This window comes from Eptesicus fuscus, chromosome 23 (genome assembly GCF_027574615.1).
Source record: "Eptesicus fuscus isolate TK198812 chromosome 23, DD_ASM_mEF_20220401, whole genome shotgun sequence".
NCBI classification, from domain to species: Eukaryota; Metazoa; Chordata; class Mammalia; order Chiroptera; family Vespertilionidae; genus Eptesicus; species Eptesicus fuscus.
Genome location: NC_072495.1, coordinates 11875623 through 11896239, shown reverse-complemented (window position 1 = coordinate 11896239; position 20617 = coordinate 11875623). Strand labels below are relative to the sequence as shown.

The 20617-nt window shown below is 54.4% G+C and overlaps 1 protein-coding gene across 2 annotated transcripts; it reads left to right on the top strand.

Annotated features, from left to right (window-relative positions):
* The first annotated feature begins 7402 nt into the window (after positions 1–7402).
* Positions 7403–17928, top strand: CDK2AP1 (cyclin dependent kinase 2 associated protein 1). 2 transcript variants are annotated; one of them, XR_008555269.1, is made up of 5 exons: positions 7403–7741; positions 12213–12310; positions 14796–14922; positions 17124–17279; positions 17669–17928. XR_008555269.1 is itself a non-coding variant. In XM_054712605.1 (4 exons), the coding sequence occupies exons 1-4, from the start codon at positions 7483–7485 to the stop codon at positions 17189–17191; spliced, it is 552 nt and encodes a 183-aa protein (XP_054568580.1). In that variant the 5' UTR covers positions 7403–7482; the 3' UTR covers positions 17192–17928. The 2 variants fall into 2 exon arrangements, 1 of the variants encoding a protein (XP_054568580.1); XM_054712605.1 differs by having other exon boundaries at positions 17124–17928.
* The last annotated feature ends 2689 nt before the right edge of the window (positions 17929–20617 follow it).

Below are 20617 nucleotides of genomic sequence, written 5' to 3'. Positions count from 1 at the left end.
GACTTAAGCTCTGCTCATGAGACGACAAAACACAAACTAATGCAGACAAGCCGCAGGCAGTGGCGAGTGCTCAGCTGGGTGTGTGCCTGTCGAAGTCGACTGCTTTCTGGACTCATTTCCACAGCCCTCAGTCCCCTCGTTTTCAGGTGAAGTTACTCTGCTCATAAGCTATGACAGGCCTTTTAGTTTCTCATTTCTATGCACTTGGTGCCTGAACTTAATATTCATTTATTCAGCGAGTGTTTAATAAGCAACTGCTGTGTGTCTGGCGTCAGGCCACATGCTGTCCCTGGAGGTGACTCCTCATGGGTAGTAGTTCCATTGTCAGCAAGTGGTCCTGGGAGCGAGGTGGCAGACACAGGATAGCTGTGCGGCCCACAGGTGGAGGTCCGGGGGCCCCGACTGCCCTGAGGAAGTGAGTGGGTGGAGAGGAGTGGGGTGATTTTTATGCCAGGGCTGAGCTCTGTGTGCTCACTGGGGGAGAAATGAGTTTTGGCCAGGAAGCCCGGTCAACTCCCTACAAGAGAAGTTGGGAATAAACGGGAGAGAAGACAGCTCAAAAGGAGAGGGGTTAGCTGCCCAGGAAGCGGCTAGATCCCTTTGCCATATGTGGGCACCCTGATTGTCACTTCACAGACGAGGTGACAGGCACTGAGGTCAGGGAGCCAGTAAGGGGCGGGGCCTGTCCCCAAGGTGGTCAGGGCCAGGAGTGACTGCTCCCTCTAGACCAGGGGTGGGGAACCTTTTTGCTGCCAAGGGCCATGTGGATATTTATAACATTCCCAGGCCACACAAAATTATCAACTTAAAAAGCCTGCTGTATTTGGTTAGACATTTAATTAACTCACCACAAATGCCTGGCCGGGCCAGACCAAAGGATTTCGAGGGCCTTACCCAGCCCGAGGACCAGATGTCCCCACCCTGCCCTCGACCTGGAGAACTGCAGGGGGAGGGAGGGAGGGAGGGTTTTCTGAAATGTTCGGAGTTTGGCTTGTGTATGAGTCCTCTCTGCGGGGTTTGAAACGCTCCAGCGAATCCTATTTGTAGCACGCAACACTTAAGGGAATTTAATCACATTTGTAAATGGTGTTAACGTTTAGGGGGATTTAATCTTGTCAAATACATAAGATAATTGAGCATTAATTGAAGAGCAAGTGAAAAGGGAGTGTTTTGCATTTTGACTAAAATATTTGTACCTCGAGCTTGAAGACTGAAGGGAAACTTGTTTTTAAATGTATAACTTTAACAAGTTGAGTAGTAATTTGAATAAGACACGAGAGACCAGACTTCCTGTAGACCCTGCACATCCTGAGTTGTTCTGTTCCTGTTTTTTTTTTGTGTATTCAAGTCTGCTGTCAGCCCCGCCACATGTGCCCTGGATCCCCGCACGATTGACACTTGGGCCGGGCCATTCTGTGCAGGGTGGGGCTGTCCGTCCGGTGCCATTGGAGGGCATTTAGCAGTACCCCTGGCCTGTGCCCACAAGATGCCAGGAGGGCACACTACACCGCCCCCGAGCTGGACCAACTCTCTCCTAAGGAGCAAACTCGCCCCTGGTACGGAACCACTGCCCTCGGCAAGTTAGCCATAAAGCGGCCAAAGAACGGGCCCCTGCACACACGTGTGTGTGTGTGTGTGTGTGTGTGTGTGTGAGACAGGACACGGCCCGGGGACAGGGGGCACCACCCCTGAGGTGCGGAAAGCACAAATGTTAATTGGCTGGGGGTTTGGAGTGGGTGCGATTTTCATACATATGAATATTTATCAGCTAGTCATTTGAGAGCAGGATGTAAAGAAGCCATCTGGGGAGGCCTGTAGGGAGAGAAAGGAGGCTTTAAAAATGTGCAAAAATGCTTATTTTTAGAGTCCAATTCTCGGGAAGTTGGCTTTGTCCTCCGAAAGCTGCCCACCCTGGGTGGCAAGTGCACCGTTGGGTTAGGAGACGCACGTGACACACTATCGCTCCCAAATCGCTGTTGTGAAGCATTACCAGCGAGGGTTAGGCAAAGAGCTGGGTGGATGCTACAGGAGTTTGCAATACTTCATTTTTATGTTTTTTATGGTTGTGGGTTTGATCCCCGGTCAGGGCACATACAAGAATCAACCAATGAATGCAAAAACAAGTGGAATAACAAATTGATGTTTTCTCTCTCTCTCTAAAAATCAATAAATAAATTTAAAAAGAAAACAATTTTATTTACAATAGCATCAAAGATAATGAAATGCTTAGGAATAAATTTAACTAAAAGAAATACAAGACTTGCACACTGCAAACTAGAAAACGTTGTTGAAATTTAAGAAATAAGAACTAGCCCGCCCAGCTGGTGTGGCTCAGTGGTTGAATGTCAACCTATGAACCAGGAGGTCAAGGTTCGATTCCTGGTCGGGGTATATGCCTGGGTTTCGGGCTCCATCCCAGTATGGGGCCTGTGTGGGGCATGTAGGAGGCAGACGATCAATATTTTCTCTCATCATTGATGTTTCTGCCTCTCTCTCTCTCTCTCTCTCTCCCTTTCTGAAATCAATAAAAATATATATTTTTAAAAAGAAAGAAGACCTAGCCCTAGCTGGTTTGGTTCATTGGATACAGCATCAGCCTGTGTACTGAAGGGTCCGGGGTTCGATTCCAGTCAAGGGCACATACCTGGGTTGCACGCTGGATACCTGCCCCAGTCGGGGCACATGCTGGAGGCAACCAATCAGTGTGTCTCACATCAATATTTCTCTGTCTTCTAAAAATCAATGGAAAAATGTCCTCGGGTGAGGATTAAGAAAAAAAAAAAAAAACACACAAAAAACCAACAACAAAAACCCCACACGAAAACCTATATAAATTGAAAGCTATCCTGGGTTCGTGAATTGGGGAGCCTAAAATTGATACACAAATATAATACAAATCCTATAAAAAAAAATCCCAATTGCCTTTTCTTGTGTGACCAAATATAAATAAAACTTGCCCTGACTGGTTTGGCTCAATGGATAGAGCGTCAGCCTGCGGACTGAGAGGTCCCAGGTTTGATTCCAGTCAAGGACATGTACCTTGATTGCGGGCACATCCCCAGTGGGAGGTGTGCAGGAGGCAGCTGATCGATGTTTCTCTCTCATCGATGTTTCTGGCTCTCTGTCCCTCTCCCTTCCTCTCTGTAGAAAATCAATAAAATATATTAAAATAAATAAATAAATAAATAAAATTTAAAAATGGACAAGCAGATTCTAAAACTCATATGGAAATTCATGGGACCCAGAATAGCCAAAACAACCTTGAGAGAGAAAAACAAAATTGGAGCACTCACACTTCCTACTTTCAAAGTTTATTACTACAAAGTAATCAAAGCTACAGTAATCAAAGCAGTGTGGTATTGGCAAAGGACCTACATATAGATCAGTGGAATAGAACTGAGTCCAGGAATACACCCTCATATTTATCCTCAATTGATTTTCAACAAGGGTGTCAAGACAATTACATGGAGAAAGAATAGTCTTTTCAACAATTGGACGTCCATGTGCAAAGAATGAATTTGGGCCTACCTCACATCATACACAAAAGTTAAGGAAAAGCCAATCAAAGACTTAAATGTAAGAATAAAAAATCTTCAACAAAAACATAGGTGAAAATTATCGTGACCTTGGACTAGGTATGTATGCTACCAAAAGCACAGCAAATCAGAGAAAAAAAGAGAAATATTGGACTTTGTGAAAATTAAAAACTTGGGTGTGTCCAAGTGCCCCATCATAAAAATGAAAAGATCAAAGAATGGGAGAAATTATTTGCAAAAAATAGGTTGTCCCCCAATAACGTATATACGATGTAACAGCTGATAATTCACTTAATTTTCACTCCCTCTCAGGTTTAACTGCTTTGAATAATAAGTGAAGTCAGACTAAGCTTTGAACAAAGAAAATTTATCCTAAAGTGCCACTAGACTTTCTTTTTATGGGGACACATAAAAGATAAAGTTTACGGCACAGAACCGGCAACCAACAGTTGATGCATTGAGGGCACACAAATACTGAGCGAAATGATCCTTGATGTTCGCGATTCCATTGCCTGGAGTCCACAGCAGTGCGTGGACCAGAACAGTCATCAGTTTGAAAGCAGGCATTGACCAAAACATTTACTCATTTCTGTAGGTTCTTCTACATTTTAATAATTAACTGTGTGTTAAGAAACACTGACTTTATAATCATTCAAAGTCCATATACAGTTTTTTGGGACACCCTGTATATATCTGAGAAGGAACCAGTATCCTGAATATATATATAAAAAAAAACCCGCACAATTTTATATAAAAAGAAAAATCAATTTAAAAGTAGGCAAACATTATAATAGATATTTCTCTAAAGAATATATGCTAATGACCAGTAAATACATAAAAAGATGCTCAACATCACTGCTCATTAGGAAAATGCAAATCAAAACCAGGAAATACTAGTTCACACCCATTAGGAAAATAAAAAAAGTCAGATAATAGCAAGTGTCGGTGAAGATATGGAGAAACTGGAAGCCTCATGCATTGCTAGTGGGAATGTGCCATGGTGAAGCCACTATGGAAAGCAGTTCGGTGGTTCCCCAAAAAGTGAAACCTAAGACTCAGCCATTCCATTCCTGGGTATAGACCCCAAAGAATTGAAAGCTGTTGTCCATAGAAAAAAATTGTATACAAATGTTTATAGCAGCCGTACTTATAACAGCCAAAAAGTGGAAACAATCCAACTATCCGTCAACTGGTGATGTGATGTGTCCCATCCCTCCAATGGAATAGTATTTGCCATGACTAAGAGAGTAGCAAAATACTGATACATGTTACAATGTGGATGAACCTTGAAAATATGATACTAAATGGCCCTGGCCGGTGTGGCTCAGATGGTTGGATGTCCTCCCATGCACTGAAGGGTTGCTGGTTCGATTCCGGGTCAGAGCACATGCCTGGGTTGCGGGCTAGACCCCTGGTAGGGGCGTGCAGGAGGCAGCCACTTGATGGATGTTTCTCTTTCACATCCATGTTTTTCTCTTTCTCCCTCCTTCTTTCTCTAAAAATAAATAAAGCCCTACCGGGTTTGGCTTAGTGGATAGAGCATTGGCCTGCGAACTGAAGGGTCCTGGGTTCAATTCCAGTCAAGGGCACATACCTGGGTTGCAGGCTCCTCCCTGCCCCGGGCCCTGGTCAGGGCGTGAGCAGAAGGCAACCAATCGATGGATGTGTTTCTCTCACACTGATATTTCTCTCTGTCTCTCCCTTTCTCTTCCACTCTCCCTAAAACAAATAAATTAATTTAAAACACATAATAAAATAAGTAAAAAGACTAAAACAACAACACCAAAACAAAACATGATGCTAAATGAAAGAAGCTGCACAGAAGGTCACATATTGCATCATTCCATTTATATGAAATGCCCAGAGCAGGTACATCCATAGAAACAGAAAGTGGGTTGGAGGTGGCGTAAAGTAAGGGTAGTGGGGAAAGGGCAGTGACGGTATTGGGTATGGAGGTTCTGTCTGGGTTGACCTAGAATCAGATGGTGGTGATGCTTGCACAACTCTGTGAATGCACTAAAAGCCAGTAGGTTGTATGCTTTAAAAGGGTGAATTTTACCCTAACTGGTTTGGCTCCGTGGATAGAGCGTCGGCCTGCGGACTGGAGGGTCCCGGGTTCGATTCTGGTCAAGGGCATGTACCTTTGGTTGTGGGCACATCCTCAGTAGGGGGTGTGCAGGAGGCAGCTGATGGATGTTTCTCTCTCATCGATGTTTCTAACTCTCTATCCCTCTCCCTTCCTCTCGGTAAAAAAATCAATAAAATATATTTTTTAAAACAGGTGAATGTTATGCTAAGTGAATTGAATCTCAAAAACAAAAGGAAGAAATATTTTTCGATGACCATCGATCAGGATTTAGAGTGAGGGGGTGGGCATCCCAGTAAAAACACAACAATATGGAGAGAGCAGAGCCATGCCCTGAGATCTGGATTCTCGCCCCAAGGACTTGGAGGCACAAACATCTCCCGGGCAGTGGAGCCAGGATTTCTGCCCAGGTGTGCCTGCCCTAGGAGCCCTCTGCTTGTAGCCTCTCACCCCGCACCGCCGTCCAAATAGGAAAGCCGCCGGCCCTTGTGGTTAACACGAGCTTGAAATGGGGCCGGTCTGAATTCTGACACACTGTGAGTGTAAAATACACTGCTGCGTTTTGAAGACTTTGTATGATAAAAATGATACAAAGTATCTTAACTTCTTTACATTCATTACACATGGAAAACACAGTGTCCTGGATATATTGTGTTAAAATGTATTAAATGTATTCACATTTCATCCGTTTCTTCTTACTTTCTAAAATGTGACTACTGAAACAAATTGAATTGTGGCTAGGAATGGATTGTGCTACTTTTGAGTATTGGATCCCTGTAAGGGGGGCGGGAAGGAGGGTAGGAGAAGGTGTCATTCATGGGTTGATGAAATAAAATTGCGCAGAGCATCCTTGGCTGGACACAAGGGGTGCAGGTGAAGCTGGGGAGGAAGGCAGGCGTGGGTGATAACCCTTCCTCACCAGATCCAGATGTCCGAAAGTCTGTGACTAATTTAAAGATTTGCAAACCACTGTTACCCACAGGGATGGCCAAGGATGGGCATGTTGTGTGTTTTGATGAGCTTCACTATTGAAGCACAACCCTAGGAAAGAGCACCTTCAAGAGCTTGACCGCCTAATCTCAACTACCTCTGATGCCGGCAGACTTGAGGATGGGCTGGGCTGGGCTGGGCTGGGGTCCACCGAGGGCCCCAAACTGTCAGGTAAACTCCAGGGGAGGAGAGACGTGGCCACGTTCATTCTTGTACCCTCGGCGCCTGGAACCGTGTCCGGCGCGGAGTAGGCGCTCCTGCAATATTTGAATGAGTTCAGATGCACAATTATGTAAATGCAAGGGTGAATCTTCCAGGGGGGAAATTCCTGGCTTTTGTCAAGGAGTCGCAGGCCCCCAAAGGGTTAAAAACCACTTACTACAGACAGGGATGCGGGATTTATTTGAAATCAATGTCAAGAATCGGTTGTTCTGATTCTGGGGAAGAGCCAGACCTCGGCGTCTGGAAGGATCCTACGTGCTTTAAAAATACCATTCGCCACCATTTTCTCCAGGTAATTTTCCATGCCTGCCCCCACAGGCAAGGGGACGAAAAGTAATGCCGAAATCCAACCTTGCTATTTAAAATGAAAGGGTTTTTTTTTTTTTTTTTTTTCTCCTTAAGCGGTAAAATAAGAAACCTCCAGGCGCTGGACGCGAAGAAGAAGAAAGGAACCCACGCGGGCCACCGGCGCCGCCCGGACCCCAGCCCCCCAAACTTTGCCAAGTTGCGGGCGCCGAGCGCGCGGGGAGGCGCGGGGCGCGGCCGCGGGCGGAGCCGCCCCCTGACGCCGGGCCGCCCCCTCCCGGCCCGGGCCGGCCCCGCTGGCTCGGCTCAAAGTTTGCGGCCGCCCCTGCGCCCGCCCGATGTATGGGTGATATACTGCGGCGGTGTCAGGGTGAGGGACGGCCATATTTGCCGGTGCGGCCCGAGCCGTCAACAACAAAAAGTGCGCGGGAGCTCGGCGGGCGCACGGACGGGCGCACGGACGCCGGGCCCGCCTCGCCGCCGCCCGGCCTCGCCGCCGCCGCCGCCTCGCGGGCCGGGCCCCGCCGCGCCCCGCCGCCCGGGGGGATGTCTTACAAACCGAACTTGGCCGCGCACATGCCCGCCGCCTCCCTCAACGCCGGTGAGTGCGCCCCGCGGGCCGCGCGCGCCGCGCCCCCAAGTGCCGCCAAGTTGGGGGCCCGCGCGCCCGGGCACGGTCCCCGGGGCCCCGCGAGGCCGGGGGCGACCGGGCACCGGGTCCCGGCCCGGGGCAGCGCGGCCGCCGCCGCCGCCATGATTCCGGCGCCCGCGCTGCCAAAGTTGGCGGGTGCGCCCCGCGCGGGGCCGGGCCTCGGGCCGGGGCCGGGCTGGGGCTCGGGGCGCGGGCGGCCGCCGCGGTCCCCCCCACGCCGGCGGCCGAGGGCTCGCGGGGAGCGTGGCGGGCGAGGGCGGGGGAAGCTTCCTCGGCTCCTTTTTCCTCCAGCTTTTGGGCGGCTCGGCGAGGGCCCCTGCCGGCGGGAGTCGGGAGCGGCCGGGCCGCTTCGGGAGCGGGGCGCGGGGCGCGGGGCCCGGGCCGCCGGTGGGGAGCGGGGTTGCAGGCCGGGGCTGGGGGGCCCGGGCTGCAGAGGCGCACGTGCGAGGCCAGACCGGGCTGGGGCAGGGCCGGGGGCGGCGGCGTGCCAGGTGCAGCCGCCCGGGAGGGCGCAGGGCAGCTGGGCAGGGGCGGGGGTCCCCCGCGGTGCAGGGGACTCAATGAATGGGGGCTCAGCCTGGCGCGCGGGAGCAGGGTCCTCAGAACGGGGCACGTGGGAGGTCCCCTCTGGTGTGCGCGGTGTGAAGGAAGTTGGAGAGGAGCGGGCGTCCCTGCGTGCTTGCAGGCGGTGTGTGTGTTTCGGGGGGGGGGGGGGTGCATCGGAGCCGGGCTTCACATCTCGGGGGGGGCCCCAAGTCTGCACCTAGAAGGCCTCCTCCAGCCCCAGTCGGGAAGGGCCATCCTCTCCCCTCCCCTGGGGCCGCAGCCCGGAGGTCCCAGGAAACTCCTCCAGAAGTTGTCAGGCAGCTTGAGGCTGCGCCCAGGGCCTCGCCCCAGGGGCCGGGGGAGACAGGGAGGGGGCCTGGGAAATGGTGGAGTCTGGAGGGGGCGGGCTGTGTCGTCGCCCCCGGTCCTTCTCCTTCAGACAGTTGGTTGGAAACGGACTTCCCCAAAAGCTAGGCGCATTCGGGGGGCGGGGGCGGGGGCAGAGGCCCGCGGGGAGGGGATTGGCCTCCCGGTCAGAAATGCCACGCTGGCGCTGGCAGTTGGCCGCAGGTTCGGGCCTTGTCTCCAAATGTCGACTCCTTAACTCCAAAAACCTGCAGAGGGACCCCAAACAGCAATACGCAGTCATACACACATACAGGTGAACACATTTGTATTTAACTTTTTGGATACAGACTTGGGGATGAACAAGGGTTAAGATTCAGGTATGGATTGGGGGGGGGGGGGGGTGTAGTTGAATGTGGGTTCTGAGCCCCAAGAGCAAACAGTACTATTTTCTCAAATGTCCTCACCTGCTCTGGGGTCTCAAACCTCAAAGAGACAGGCTTTGTGGGCCAGGCAGGCTTCCTCCCTCCCCCCCTCCCTCCTCCCCTCCCCCCCATGTCATCCTGGGGTGGGGAGGGTGAGGGAGGGCTCACCCTACACTGGGACCTTTGGGGTCTGGGGTCATGAGTGACAGGCACCCACTCGGGAGCCCTGCAGCCGGTGCTGGGCTGCCGGCACCTGTGCGCGGGTTTTCTTCTTCTCTGGCGAGATCCAGGAGGAGTGCCGAGGTCCCCGGGTCCCTGGGGTTCCGGTGGGGGCCACCCCCTGCCCGTGGACCCCTTCACGGAGCCCCATCTCCCCCTGCCATTCGCATCCAAGATGGACTCTCCGCTGGCGCTCCTCTGGCTTCCTTGTCATCATCCCTCATGCCCTCCAGCCCTGCCTCCTGCGCGCGGGTTGCCAAGCCACGGCCTGGCCCGCGGTGGCAGTGGCGGAGTTAGACAAAGCCTCCGCCTCCCCGCCGGAGAGCCCCCCCCCCCCCAGGCGCCCCAAGTGGCGGGAAGGCCGCCAGCTCCCCAGGCCCAGGCCGCTCTTTGTCTGGCGTGGGGGCGGGGAGGCGCGCCTGGCCCCAGGAGCTGCTGGCCTCCGAGTCCCTCCCCGCCTCGGCCTCCCTGGTCCCCGCACACTGCGCGCATTGTCTGCGGCTCCGAGACCAGCGCTCACACCCAGTCAGCTTTTCTCCCTGGCCTCGTGCGGCCCCACCGGGGGTCTGCGGGAAGCAGTGGGCATGAGTGGAACTCGGGGCCATTTGCCAACTCCCCAGGGCCACAGACACCCCCCTCTTCAACACAGAGTAAAGGGGTGCACGGCACCCAGTGGGGGTCACCTGCCCTGAGCTGCTGCCTGACTCCCCTCCCGCCCAACCCAAACCGAGCACTTTCTCCTCCCTCCTCCCTCAGCCCCTAATACCCAACCTAGAGCCATTGGACCTTCTGGTGGGAACCATTGCCTCAAACAGATGGGGAAACCGAGGCCTAGAGGGGGAAGAGGCTTGTCTGAGGTCACACAGCCAGGTGTGGACAGCTGGGCTGGCAACTTGGCCAGGAAAGAAGACCAGGAGGATGCCCGGGGATGCCAGCCCACCTCTGCCAGGGCGCTGGCATCTTCCGGATGCCTTCAAGTGCTGTGGGATGATCCACGCCCAGCCCCAGCCTCACCCTCACCCTGAGCATCCTGGGAGGTGTCACAACCTGTAGCGGCCGGGCTTAGAATCCAGTTCTGGAGCTGCAGAGCCTGAGCTAACCAGCCCACACTCGGTGCCCACATCAGAAAGTGCAGGAAATTGGGGTTTGGCTGATAGGGTGAGGGGAGCTCAGGGCAGCCATCCTGCCCCAATCCTGGGCCCTGGTTGGGAGGGAGCCCTCCTGCTGAGCAGCACGGTCCCACAGTGCGTTATCCTCCCCGCTTTAGAGGCTCAGAGCTGCCCAGATGTGCCCAGATGCCCTCTTGGAGTGGCAGTATCCATGGGTCCTGACTGGGCATCCCATGCTTTAAAAAAATCTTTTTATTGATTTTAGAGGAAGGGGGAGAGACAGAGAGAAACACCAATGATGAGAGAGAATCGTCGATCAGCTGCCTCCTGCATGCCCCACACTGGGGATCGAGCCCGCAACCCAGGCATGTGCCCTGACTGGGAATCGAACCGTGACCTCCTGGTTCATGGGTCAACGCTCAACCACTGAGCCTGCCGGCAGCCCGGTGTCCCGTGCTTGAGCATCATCCTGGGCTCCCGGTGGGTAAATCCAGGGCAGGCCTGAGCGTGAACGTATAGAGCTGTCCCTCGCTCCTGGACAGAGGGACCGGCATTGGGGTCAGCCTCCCCTGTGCTGTGTGGCCTGGGCCCACCCTCTCTGGCCTGTTTCTCTCTCCAGCGAGGAGCTCCCGGGTTCTCGAGGGCCCCTTCCAGCCCCATCAGCCTGAGCTCCTGAACTTCCCCCTCCCGGCCCCTCCCCTTGCCCACACTAGATGAGCAGCTGGTCGCTTTGGCCAGCCTGGCACCAGCTGTCCCTCCCCGGGGCCAAGTCTGCAGAGCCCGCCGTGTTGCGTGTGAGAGAGACCGTTTGGCTCTGCAGGCGGCAGGCCGGGGGGAGCTGTTCCTTGGCCGGGCGTGGAGGCAGGCGGGCAGCTGCCGAGGAGGGCTAGGTAAATTCTCCATGGTTACCGCTGTTTGTAATTCCACAGGACATCCTTTCCCCGCTAATGGCCACTCGGACGCCATTACAGGTCTGCATGCTTCCGGCTCCTGAGCGGGAGCTGGGGAATTCCCCGCTGGCGGCCCACCCCGCTCAGGAGACGCCCTCCTGCGCTGGGCCCTGGCCCAGGGATCCCCTCGCTGCCGAGGGACAGTGTCTCCGAGAGTTGCAGTCCCTACGTGGGGCCACCCCTCCCTTCTTTGGGTGCAAGTCATCTGGGCGTAGACTCAGACTCTCCAGAGTCCTGTCCCCTCTGTGGGGAGGGGGTGATGGGCTCAGAGGGTGAGGGCTTGTCTGAGGACACACAGGCCGTGGTACACTCCAGATTCCTGACTTGGTGGCCCGTGCACCCATCTCCAGCCAGGGGTGGGGCTCAGATCCAAACCCTGCCCCGTCTCCCTGCCCAGGGGATGTCGCAGCCCAGGTGTGGGCCAGCCTCGGGTGCAGAGGGCAGTTGTGGCCGTGATGTGGCTCGAGGTGATCGGCCCCTGGGGAACAGGGAGACTAGGCTGAGCATCGCAGCACCTGTCGTCTTTGGTACCACTCCCGACGGCAGGGATGGGAAGGAGGTCACGGACCTCAGGAGCGGTGTCTGCTGCTGCGGTGGGTGCCAAGCCCAGCGGCCTGTTAGTTACATTTTACGATCAGTTGTCGAGGCCAGGGGTCGGCCAAGGCCAAACTAGAGGACAGGAGCAGGGTTCTCTGCCCTGCGGAGATGGTAGGCCCCTGTTGATAGCATGGGTCCCGGGCAGGGGGCCTGTGGCAGACCCCGATCCTCGCCTCGGGGACGGCTGGTCACAGCTACGGGATTCCGATTGCTCTCTCCTCCGCCCTAGCTGGGAGCGTCCACCCGCCTTCCACCAGCATGGCGACGTCCTCCCAGTACCGCCAGCTGTTGAGTGACTACGGACCACCATCTCTAGGCTACACGCAGGTATGGCGGCGGGGGTGATGCGCAGCGGGCGGGGCCGGGGACTCGGTGGGAGGGACGAAGGAGGAGAAAGGATGGATGGACGTCATCAGAGCTTCCTCAGGTCAAGGACCCTTCTGGACTCATGTTCAGGACCTGAGGCATCTCAGAGGGTGGCAAGGTGTTTCATGGGGACACTGAGCTGGGATGGGCGATGGGGAGCGCAGGGAAAGATGGAAGCCCTGGGGGCTGCGGTTCTGTTGGGGGGCCGCCACCCCATGTATGTCCCCAGTGGGTCTTCTTGTGCCTGATGCCTGGGGAAGAAGGCCTGACCTGACTCTGGGTCTGACCTGGAACAGAGAGGAGAGGTCCGGTGCCCACGCCCACCCCACGAGGTCGCAGCCCCAGCAAAGAGGACTCGAGATGCATGTGGTGAGGAGCTGGTGGCTCCTGAGCGAGGCTACTTGGATTTACACCTGGTTCTGCCACTTTAAAAAATATATATTTTTAGCCGAAACCGGTTTGGCTCAGTGGATAGAGCGTCGGCCTTCGGACTCAAGGGTCCCAGGTTCGATTCCGGTCAAGGGCATGTACCTTGGTTGTGGGCACATCCCCAGTGCGGGGTGTGCAAGAGGCAGCTGATCGATGTTTCTCTCTCATCGATGTTTCTAACTATCCCTCTCTCTTCCTCTCTGTAAAAAATCAATAAAATATATTTTAATAAAAAAAAAAATATATATATATTTAATTGATTTCAGAGAGGAAGGGAGAAGGAGAGATAGGAATATCGATGATGAGAGAGAATCATTGATTGGCTGCCTCTTGCACGCCCCACACTGGGGATCAAGCCCACAACCCGGGCATGTGCCCTGACCTAGAATTGAACCATGACCTGGTTCATGGGTCGACACTCAACCACTGAGCCATGCTGGCCGGGCTCTGGTTCTGCCTTCTGAAAACAGGACCCCCACCTGGCAATCTTGCTGAGACTTGGTATTCTCACTGTCAAGTGGGGGTCCCCGGGCTGGTAGGAGCATAGTGGAGGCAGCCACCGTGGCACCTGCCAGGGAAACGCGGCCTGTGGAGGGACCCACGGTTGCCAGCTGCAAGATTCTCTCTCATGGCCAGAACTTGCCACATTCTGAGGTCGCCATGGACACTGTCCTTGGGCATGAGGTGGCGGCTCCCCGGCCATGCCCCGCCAGGCCGTCCTGTCCCAGGAGGAGAAGCGGGCCCGGGCTCGGGAAAGGGACCGCCTGAAGAAGCGGCGGCGGCGGGAGGATGGGCTGAAGCGCAGCCTGGAGAGGCAGCGCAACGCCCTGGCCATGAGGCGGTGGCGGGAGCAGCGGAAGGAGGAGTGCGGGGCCACAAGGAGGCGCCGGCAGGATGCTGAGGACCTGGACCAGGAGAAGAGGAAGGACCTCGAGACTAAGCAGCAGAGGCAGCAGAGAAGGAGGGAGGAGCAGGCGAGGGCCTCCAGGAGGGAAGGCCGGTCCTGGTGCCACTGGGGAGGAGGAGGTGGAAGTGCAGGAGGAGGAGGAGATGGAGATGGAGGAGGAGGAGGAGGAGGAGGAAGAGATGGATATGGAGATGAAGGAGGAGGAGGAGATGGAGATGGAGCAGGAGGAGATGAAGATGGAGGAGGAGGAGGAGATGGAGATGGAGCAGGAGGAGATGAAGATGGAGGAGGAGGAGGAGATGGAGATGGAGGAGGAGGAGGAGGAGGAGGAGGAGATGGAGGAGGAGGAGGAGGAGGAGATGGAGGAGATGGAGATGGAGGAGGAGGAGGAGATGGAGGAGGAGATGGAGATGGAGGAGGAGGAGATGGAGATGGAGGAGGAGGAGGAGATGGAGATGGAGGAGGAGGAGGAGATGGAGATGGAGGAGGAGCAGGAGGAGATGGAGATGGAGCAGGAGGAGATGGAGATGGAGGAGGAGGAGATGGAGATGGAGGAGGAGGAGGAGATGGAGATGGAGGAGGAGGAGGAGGAGGAGGAGGAAGAGGCCCATGGGGAACCCAGCCTCATGGTCTGGGTGCTGCTTGGGGCTGTTGAGGTGTCTGGAGAAAAGGGTTTCTGTGGGGCAAGCCCTGCCAGTGGGGAAGGAGGGCTCCGTCCGGATGGCCTTGGTGACTTTTCTGGTCCTGCCCACCCCAGGCGTGGCCTCCGTCTCGCCCACTCGCTCTGCACCCTCAGCCCCTGGGTCATACTTGCTCGTCCCCCTGGGCCCTAGGACGTTCTCAGTGAAGCCTTTGCTGTGAGACAGGCCGTGGAGATGTAGGAAGCTTTCTGGGCGCTGCCGGGTGGGATCCTGGAGTGTGAGGCCAGTCGGGCCACCTCCCTGCTCTCTAGGTGTCCCTCAGCGGGGACAGCCGCTCCGGCCCGCCGCCTGCCCTCCACATCCCGTCCTGGCTGCTGCAAGGTCCTGACTGCCGCAGGCACGTGGCGGCCCTGACTGGCGCCGGAGCCAGGTGGGTTTCAGTCCATCTGAACCTGCTCTCTGATTCTAGGGAACAGGGAACAGCCAGGTGCCCCAGAGCAAATATGCTGAGCTGCTGGCCATCATCGAAGAGCTGGGGAAAGAGATCCGACCCACGTATGCGGGCAGCAAGAGCGCGATGGAGAGACTAAAACGAGGTGCGTCCAGCAGGGGACCCCAAGGCACCGGCCCATTACTGCTGTGAAAGTTTTCTAGGGGTTCAAGGGAGGGTGGGGGGGGGTCGCCGAGCCACAGGGGCTCCTGGTTTGTTAGAGTTGCCGTGGGAATGGGGAGGCATCGGGCAGGGCGAGCGGCTCTGGGTTGTGGGCTTGGGGTTTGATGGGAAGGGGCTTCTAAGAGGGGCAGCTCAGCCGTGAGCCTTGCCCACCTGTGGCTGCCAGGAGGGTCCCTCTGCTTTGAAAAGGACTCGGGAGCTCTGCCTCCTCCCTGCTGCCCTCCTGCGGCCATGGAGTCGGGGGGGAGGGGGGGGGCGGAGTGTGTCTGTGCAAGTCCCGGGCAGGCGACGGGAGTGCATTGAGTGCTTTTGTGACGGAGGTAACAGCACAGGGAAGAGGCCCTGTGACGTGAGAGGAGGGAGGACTTCTGTTTTAGAAGGTGGCAGGCAGAGCCCAGTGGTCTGGAGTGAAGTTCATTTCAGGAGGGATTTGGGATCTTCAGAGGGTTCGGGAAGCACCTTGGAGGAAAAGAGGAGCAGCCGGGTTACGGACAGGCATCCGCGGGGGCCACTGTCGGGGTCGCGGCTCCGCGGGGACAGGCAGGGCCGCTGAGGGCGCCTGGTGCTTGGGAGCCTTGTGAGGACCGATGGCAGGGCCGGGCTGGTGAGCACAGGCACGGCATTGTGGGAAGGGGACTGGCGGTCAGAGGCTGGAACCGGAGAGGGTTTGGGCGGGTGTGGAGCTGAACCCCGATCCAGCCTGGGGCCTCGGTTAGTCCGACAGAGGCACTGGTTACCTGAATGGGGATCCCCGGGACAATGCTGGGCCTGAGCTTCTGGCCGAGAATCGGGAGCCGTGGTGAAGTCAGGGTGTGGACACACCCAGTGACCACTCTGGGCACAGCCTGGGCGAGCAGCGGTCCTGCCCAGCGGCCAGTTCATGTGGGAGCAGGTGAGAGGGCCACAGTGGGTACGAGGGAATGCGGCACACTGTCCATAGGTCGGTGATCAACAGCCAGTGAGCCCAGAATGTTTTATGGAATTTTTAAAAATCCTTACCCAAGGACATGTTTTCATTAATTGTCAGAGGAAGGGGAGGGAGGGGGGAGAGAGAGGGAGAAAAACATCTATCGGTTGCTTCCCATACACGCCCCAACTGAGGATTGAATCTACAACCTAGGTATGTGCCCTGATCAGCATTCCAACCCAAAACCTTTTGATGTATGAAGACTCTCATCATTGATGTTTCTATGTCTCTCCCTTTCTCTCTTCCTAAGATCAATATATTTAAAAAAAAAAAAAAAGAAGAGAAAAACAACAACTTTAACGTGTGGGATCTTCAAAGTGAGTCAGGCTTAAAGATGGTACTTGTGCCACTAGGGAACGCAGTGGTGTGGAGTCCCGTCTTGAAGAGCTGGCTGGCCGGCACCTTGAGTGAGAAGGAAGGGGTTAGGGAGACCCCAGTAGGGAAGGGCTTTGAGAGGAGGAAGGAGCCCGGGCAGGCGTGGCTCAGTGGTTGAGCATCAACCTATGAATCAGGAGGTTACAGTTCAATTCCCGTTCAGGGCCATGCCCGGGGTGCAGGCTTGATCCCGCGTGGGGCGTGTAGGAGGCAGCCGATCAATGATTCTTTCTCATCATTGATGTTTCTATCTCTCTCTCCCTCTCTGAAATTAATGAAAACATTAAAGAAGAGAGGGGGGAGGGAATGTTAGTGCCTTATATATATATTTCATTTTTTTGTTATTTTCCTATTGATCTTTGAGAGAGAGAGAGTGGAAGAGAGAGGGAAAGACAGAGAAACATTGATGTGAGAGAAACACATCGATTGGTTGCCTTCTGCACGCACCCCAACCAGGGCTCAGGCAGCAACCGAGGTATGTGCCTTAATTGGAATCGAACCCAGGACCCTTTGGTCTGCAGGCCAACCCTCTATCCACTGAGCCAAACTGGCTAGGGCGTTAGTGCCTTTTAAACCATGTGGAGGCCTGGGTGGTTGGATGCGGGTCCCAGTTCAGTGCGAGGGTTCTCTGGCTGGTGGTGAAAGGACCCTCTTCCTCCTTGGAAGTCCTCTTCCTCTCCCGGACCGGATTCCTCTCCTGGACCGGATTCCTCTCCTGGACCGGATTCCTCTCCCGGACCGGGTCCGGCGGACGGTCCCAGCCCCTGCCTCTTCTCTTCCAGGCATCATCCACGCGAGAGGGCTGGTTCGGGAGTGCTTGGCCGAGACGGAGCGGAACGCCAGGTCCTAGCCTCCGAGTCAGCGCGGAAGGCTTTCCATCTTCTGCCAAGAAGTGACAGCTCATGCCCCCCGTTCAGATGAAACTCGTTTTCAAAATGGTAACAGCTTGGTTTCTCCTCCCCCTGCCCCTCCCGTGGTTCGTCAGGCTCCGAACCTCCTGTCGCTGAGATGGAGAAGAGGTTTTGCAGTTATTAGGTTTACATATTAGTTAGGAACTACCCAGGGCGTTTTGTGTTTTTCTAAGCATTGATTTACATGATGCACGTCAGTTACCTATCACAGCTAACTAGTTGGCCTCCGGATACCGGTGTGTCTCTTCTGGATACATTTCTGTTACTCACGTGGTTCTCTGTTTCTCTTCTGAGCTGATCCAACTCTGAGGGTTTGTTTCAGCGAGTCCTAAGGCAGCGCTTTAGTAGCCAGTGCCCGTTCGCCACAGAGTATAAATTCTGCTCAGTGTAACTTTTTTTTTTTTTTTTTGCTTAAGCATTTGCATGACTATTAGTACTTTGAAGTCAATCTTTAAAATGCACAAGTTATAAATACAGAAGAAAGAGCAACTTACTGAACCTCGAACCTCGCCTGACAAGGACCCCTGAAATTTTCCCTAAGGATGTATGTAGATTTCAATTCCGCCTTTCCCATCAGTGGATCCAAACATCTGGAAGAAAGTGACTAATACTGTTTGCATCTTTGTATGTATTTATTACTTGATGTAATAAAGCTTATTTTCATTAACAACTGGTATCAAGATGTGGGTTCCTTGAATCAAGTGGCATTTAAAAAAAGGGTTTTCGTTTTGTTTATTGATTTCAGAGAAGGGATAGAGAAACATCAATGATGAGAGAGAATCATGGTTCAGCTGCCTTCTGCACGCCCCCTGCTGGGGATCGAGCTCACAACCTGGGCATGTGCCCTGTGAGGGAATTGAACTGTGACCTCCTGGTTACTAGGTCAGTGCTCAACCACTGAGCACACCAGCCAGGCTCAAGTGGCATTTTTAAAAACAGCTCCTCAAGGGGAGGTGAGAGAGACCTGCCAAAGGTGGCATTTTCCCGCCTGACCCAGAGCGTCACGGGCGGATGGGACTATGATTAGCACAGTGGGCTGGGGGAGCGTTTGCTGTGGTCACAAGGCAGGGACACAGTGAAGCTGCACAGGTGAGCTGTGGTGATTTTATTATTTTAAAAAAATAAATTTTATTGTTTTTTTACAGAGAGGAAGGGAGAGGGATAGTTAGAAACATCGATGAGAGATCAACATCGATCAGCTGCCTCCTGCACACCCCCCACTGGGAATGTGCCCGAAACCAAGGTACGTGCCCTCAACCGGAATCGAGCCCGGGACCCCTCAGTCCGCAGGCCGACGCTCTATCCACTGAGCCACACCAGTTTCAGCGCTGTGGTGCATTTTAACTGCAGTGGACTTCAGGCGGTGCCAGGAGAGAACGCATGAATAGCGGTGAGAGCAGTTCCTCACTCTGCCCTTTACCCTCCCGTCCCTGCAATTAGTACCTTTTCTGTTTTTAGGTGCTAATCCTGTGAGCATTTCCTGGGTGCTACAGGAACCTGTTTTCCATGCACCGTGGCCACTTCACATGCTGCTCTGATGTGGGAGAGTGCCAGGAGGTGCTGGACGTGTGAGAATCCGAGTGGTGGAGGCAGTTTGAACTAGGAATCCCCACGGGGGGAGGGGGGAACACACTCTTTGGCCAGGGGTATGGGCAGTTTTGCAGGCTCGAGGCAGTCCGGCCCTTACAGGTCTGAGCCCTAGGAAGGGTTTTGGGGAGTGAGTTGTCTGCACCTCTGTTCGCACATGCCAGGAGACAGGCCATGGAAATGGAAGCTCCTGTCTGCAGCTCCCGCCCTTACGGCTTCTTGTGCACTGTTCGTGCCTGACCTGGCGACCTTTGGGTGGAAGCTGGAGTGGGGAAGGGTCTGCCCACTGCACCCAGAGGTCTAGAGAGCCTCGTGTAGGACACTTGAGCTTCTGCACGAGGTCACTGCCTTAGAGGTCAGTTTCTTTGGATGCAGAAGTGAGGGAGGCTCTGATGGGTCTTTCCCCTCACGGGTCTTTCCCCTGCTAGTTTTCTACGGGAACCTGAGAAGCGTTCCAACAAGCCAGGCTATGGACCTGCCTGAACAGCCCCAACAACGTTAAGGGCAAAGGACAAAGTCGCTTTCATAGCGACTGTTTCATGGTGTCGAACAAACTCCCAAGCAAATCAGGTTTCGGGAAGCTCATCCCTTATAGGCCTACCTGTAAATCCACACGGGACGATGCGCCCACTTCCACATCGGAGGTTACTTGGTCACGTGGTGTAACCAGCGAGTGGGGCCAGTGACTTACTAACCTGCACATCTTTGAAGTATTGCTTTTTTTTTTTTTTTTTAAATATATTTTATTGATTTCTTACAGAGAGGAAGAGAGGGGGATAGAGAGTTAGAAACATCGATGAGAGAGAAACATCGATCAGCTGCCTCTTGCACACCCCCTACTGGGGATGTGCCCGCAACCAAGGTACATGCCCTTGACCGGAATCGAACCTGGGACCCTTGAGTCCACAGGCCGACGCTCTATCCACTGAGCCAAACCGGTTTCGGCTGAAGTCTTGCTTTTTTTAAAAAATATATTTTTAATGACTTCAGAGAGGAAGAGGGAGAGAAATAGAAACATCCATGATGAGAGAGAATCATTGATCATCTGCCTCCTGCACGTCCCCCACTGGGGATCGAGCCCACAACCTGGGCATGTGCCCTTGACTGGAATCGAACCTGGGACCTTTCAGTTTGCAGGCCGACGCTCTATCCACTGAGCCAAACCGGCTATGGCAGTGGTCGGCAAACTCATTAGTCAACAGAGCCAAATATCAACAGTACAACGACTGAAATTTCTTTTGAGAGCTGAAAACCGACTTCTGTGCATGGGCCACGAAGTTTCAATCGCACTGTATGTGCGCGCCCACACGTGGTATTTTGTGGAAGAGCCACACTCAAGGGGCCAAAGAGCCGCATGTGGCTCGCGAGCTGCGGTTTGCCGACCACTGGGCTAGGGCGCCGTCTTGTTTTTTATTCTCTTAACTGACATTAAGCTGACCTCTAAGTATCACTGAGCAGTGACCTCCCAGTGGATGAGGAGGTTACCCTACAGGTCATTAATCTTTGTCTCAATTTCACAGTTTTCCATAGAAATGGACCTTTTTAATAGTCATACTTTAAAAAAATAGTCCTCCTTTATATTTCTAACCTTTGATAATAAATAAGGTACCCAAATGTAGAGCATAAAGACAAAAGGCGACACCCTTCCTGCTCCAGCCCAGGCCCTGAAATTGAACTGCCTGCCACCTGCAGCCCCTCGGAGCTGCTTCTCAGGATGATGATGCAGTCCCGCCCCCCATCGCTCCCCCAAACAGCAACTGTCCTCCCGCAAGGACCGC

Excerpts from the sequence above, each read along its gene's own strand:
- CDK2AP1 (XM_054712605.1), top strand. The coding sequence starts at position 7,483 with ATGGGTGATATACTGCGGCGGTGTCAGGGTGAGGGACGGCCATATTTG. Across the intron at positions 7,742-12,212 it reads CGCCGCCTCCCTCAACGCCG|CTGGGAGCGTCCACCCGCCT; the intron begins GTGAGTGCGCCC and ends CCTCCGCCCTAG. Across the intron at positions 14,923-17,123 it reads GATGGAGAGACTAAAACGAG|GCATCATCCACGCGAGAGGG; the intron begins GTGCGTCCAGCA and ends CTTCTCTTCCAG.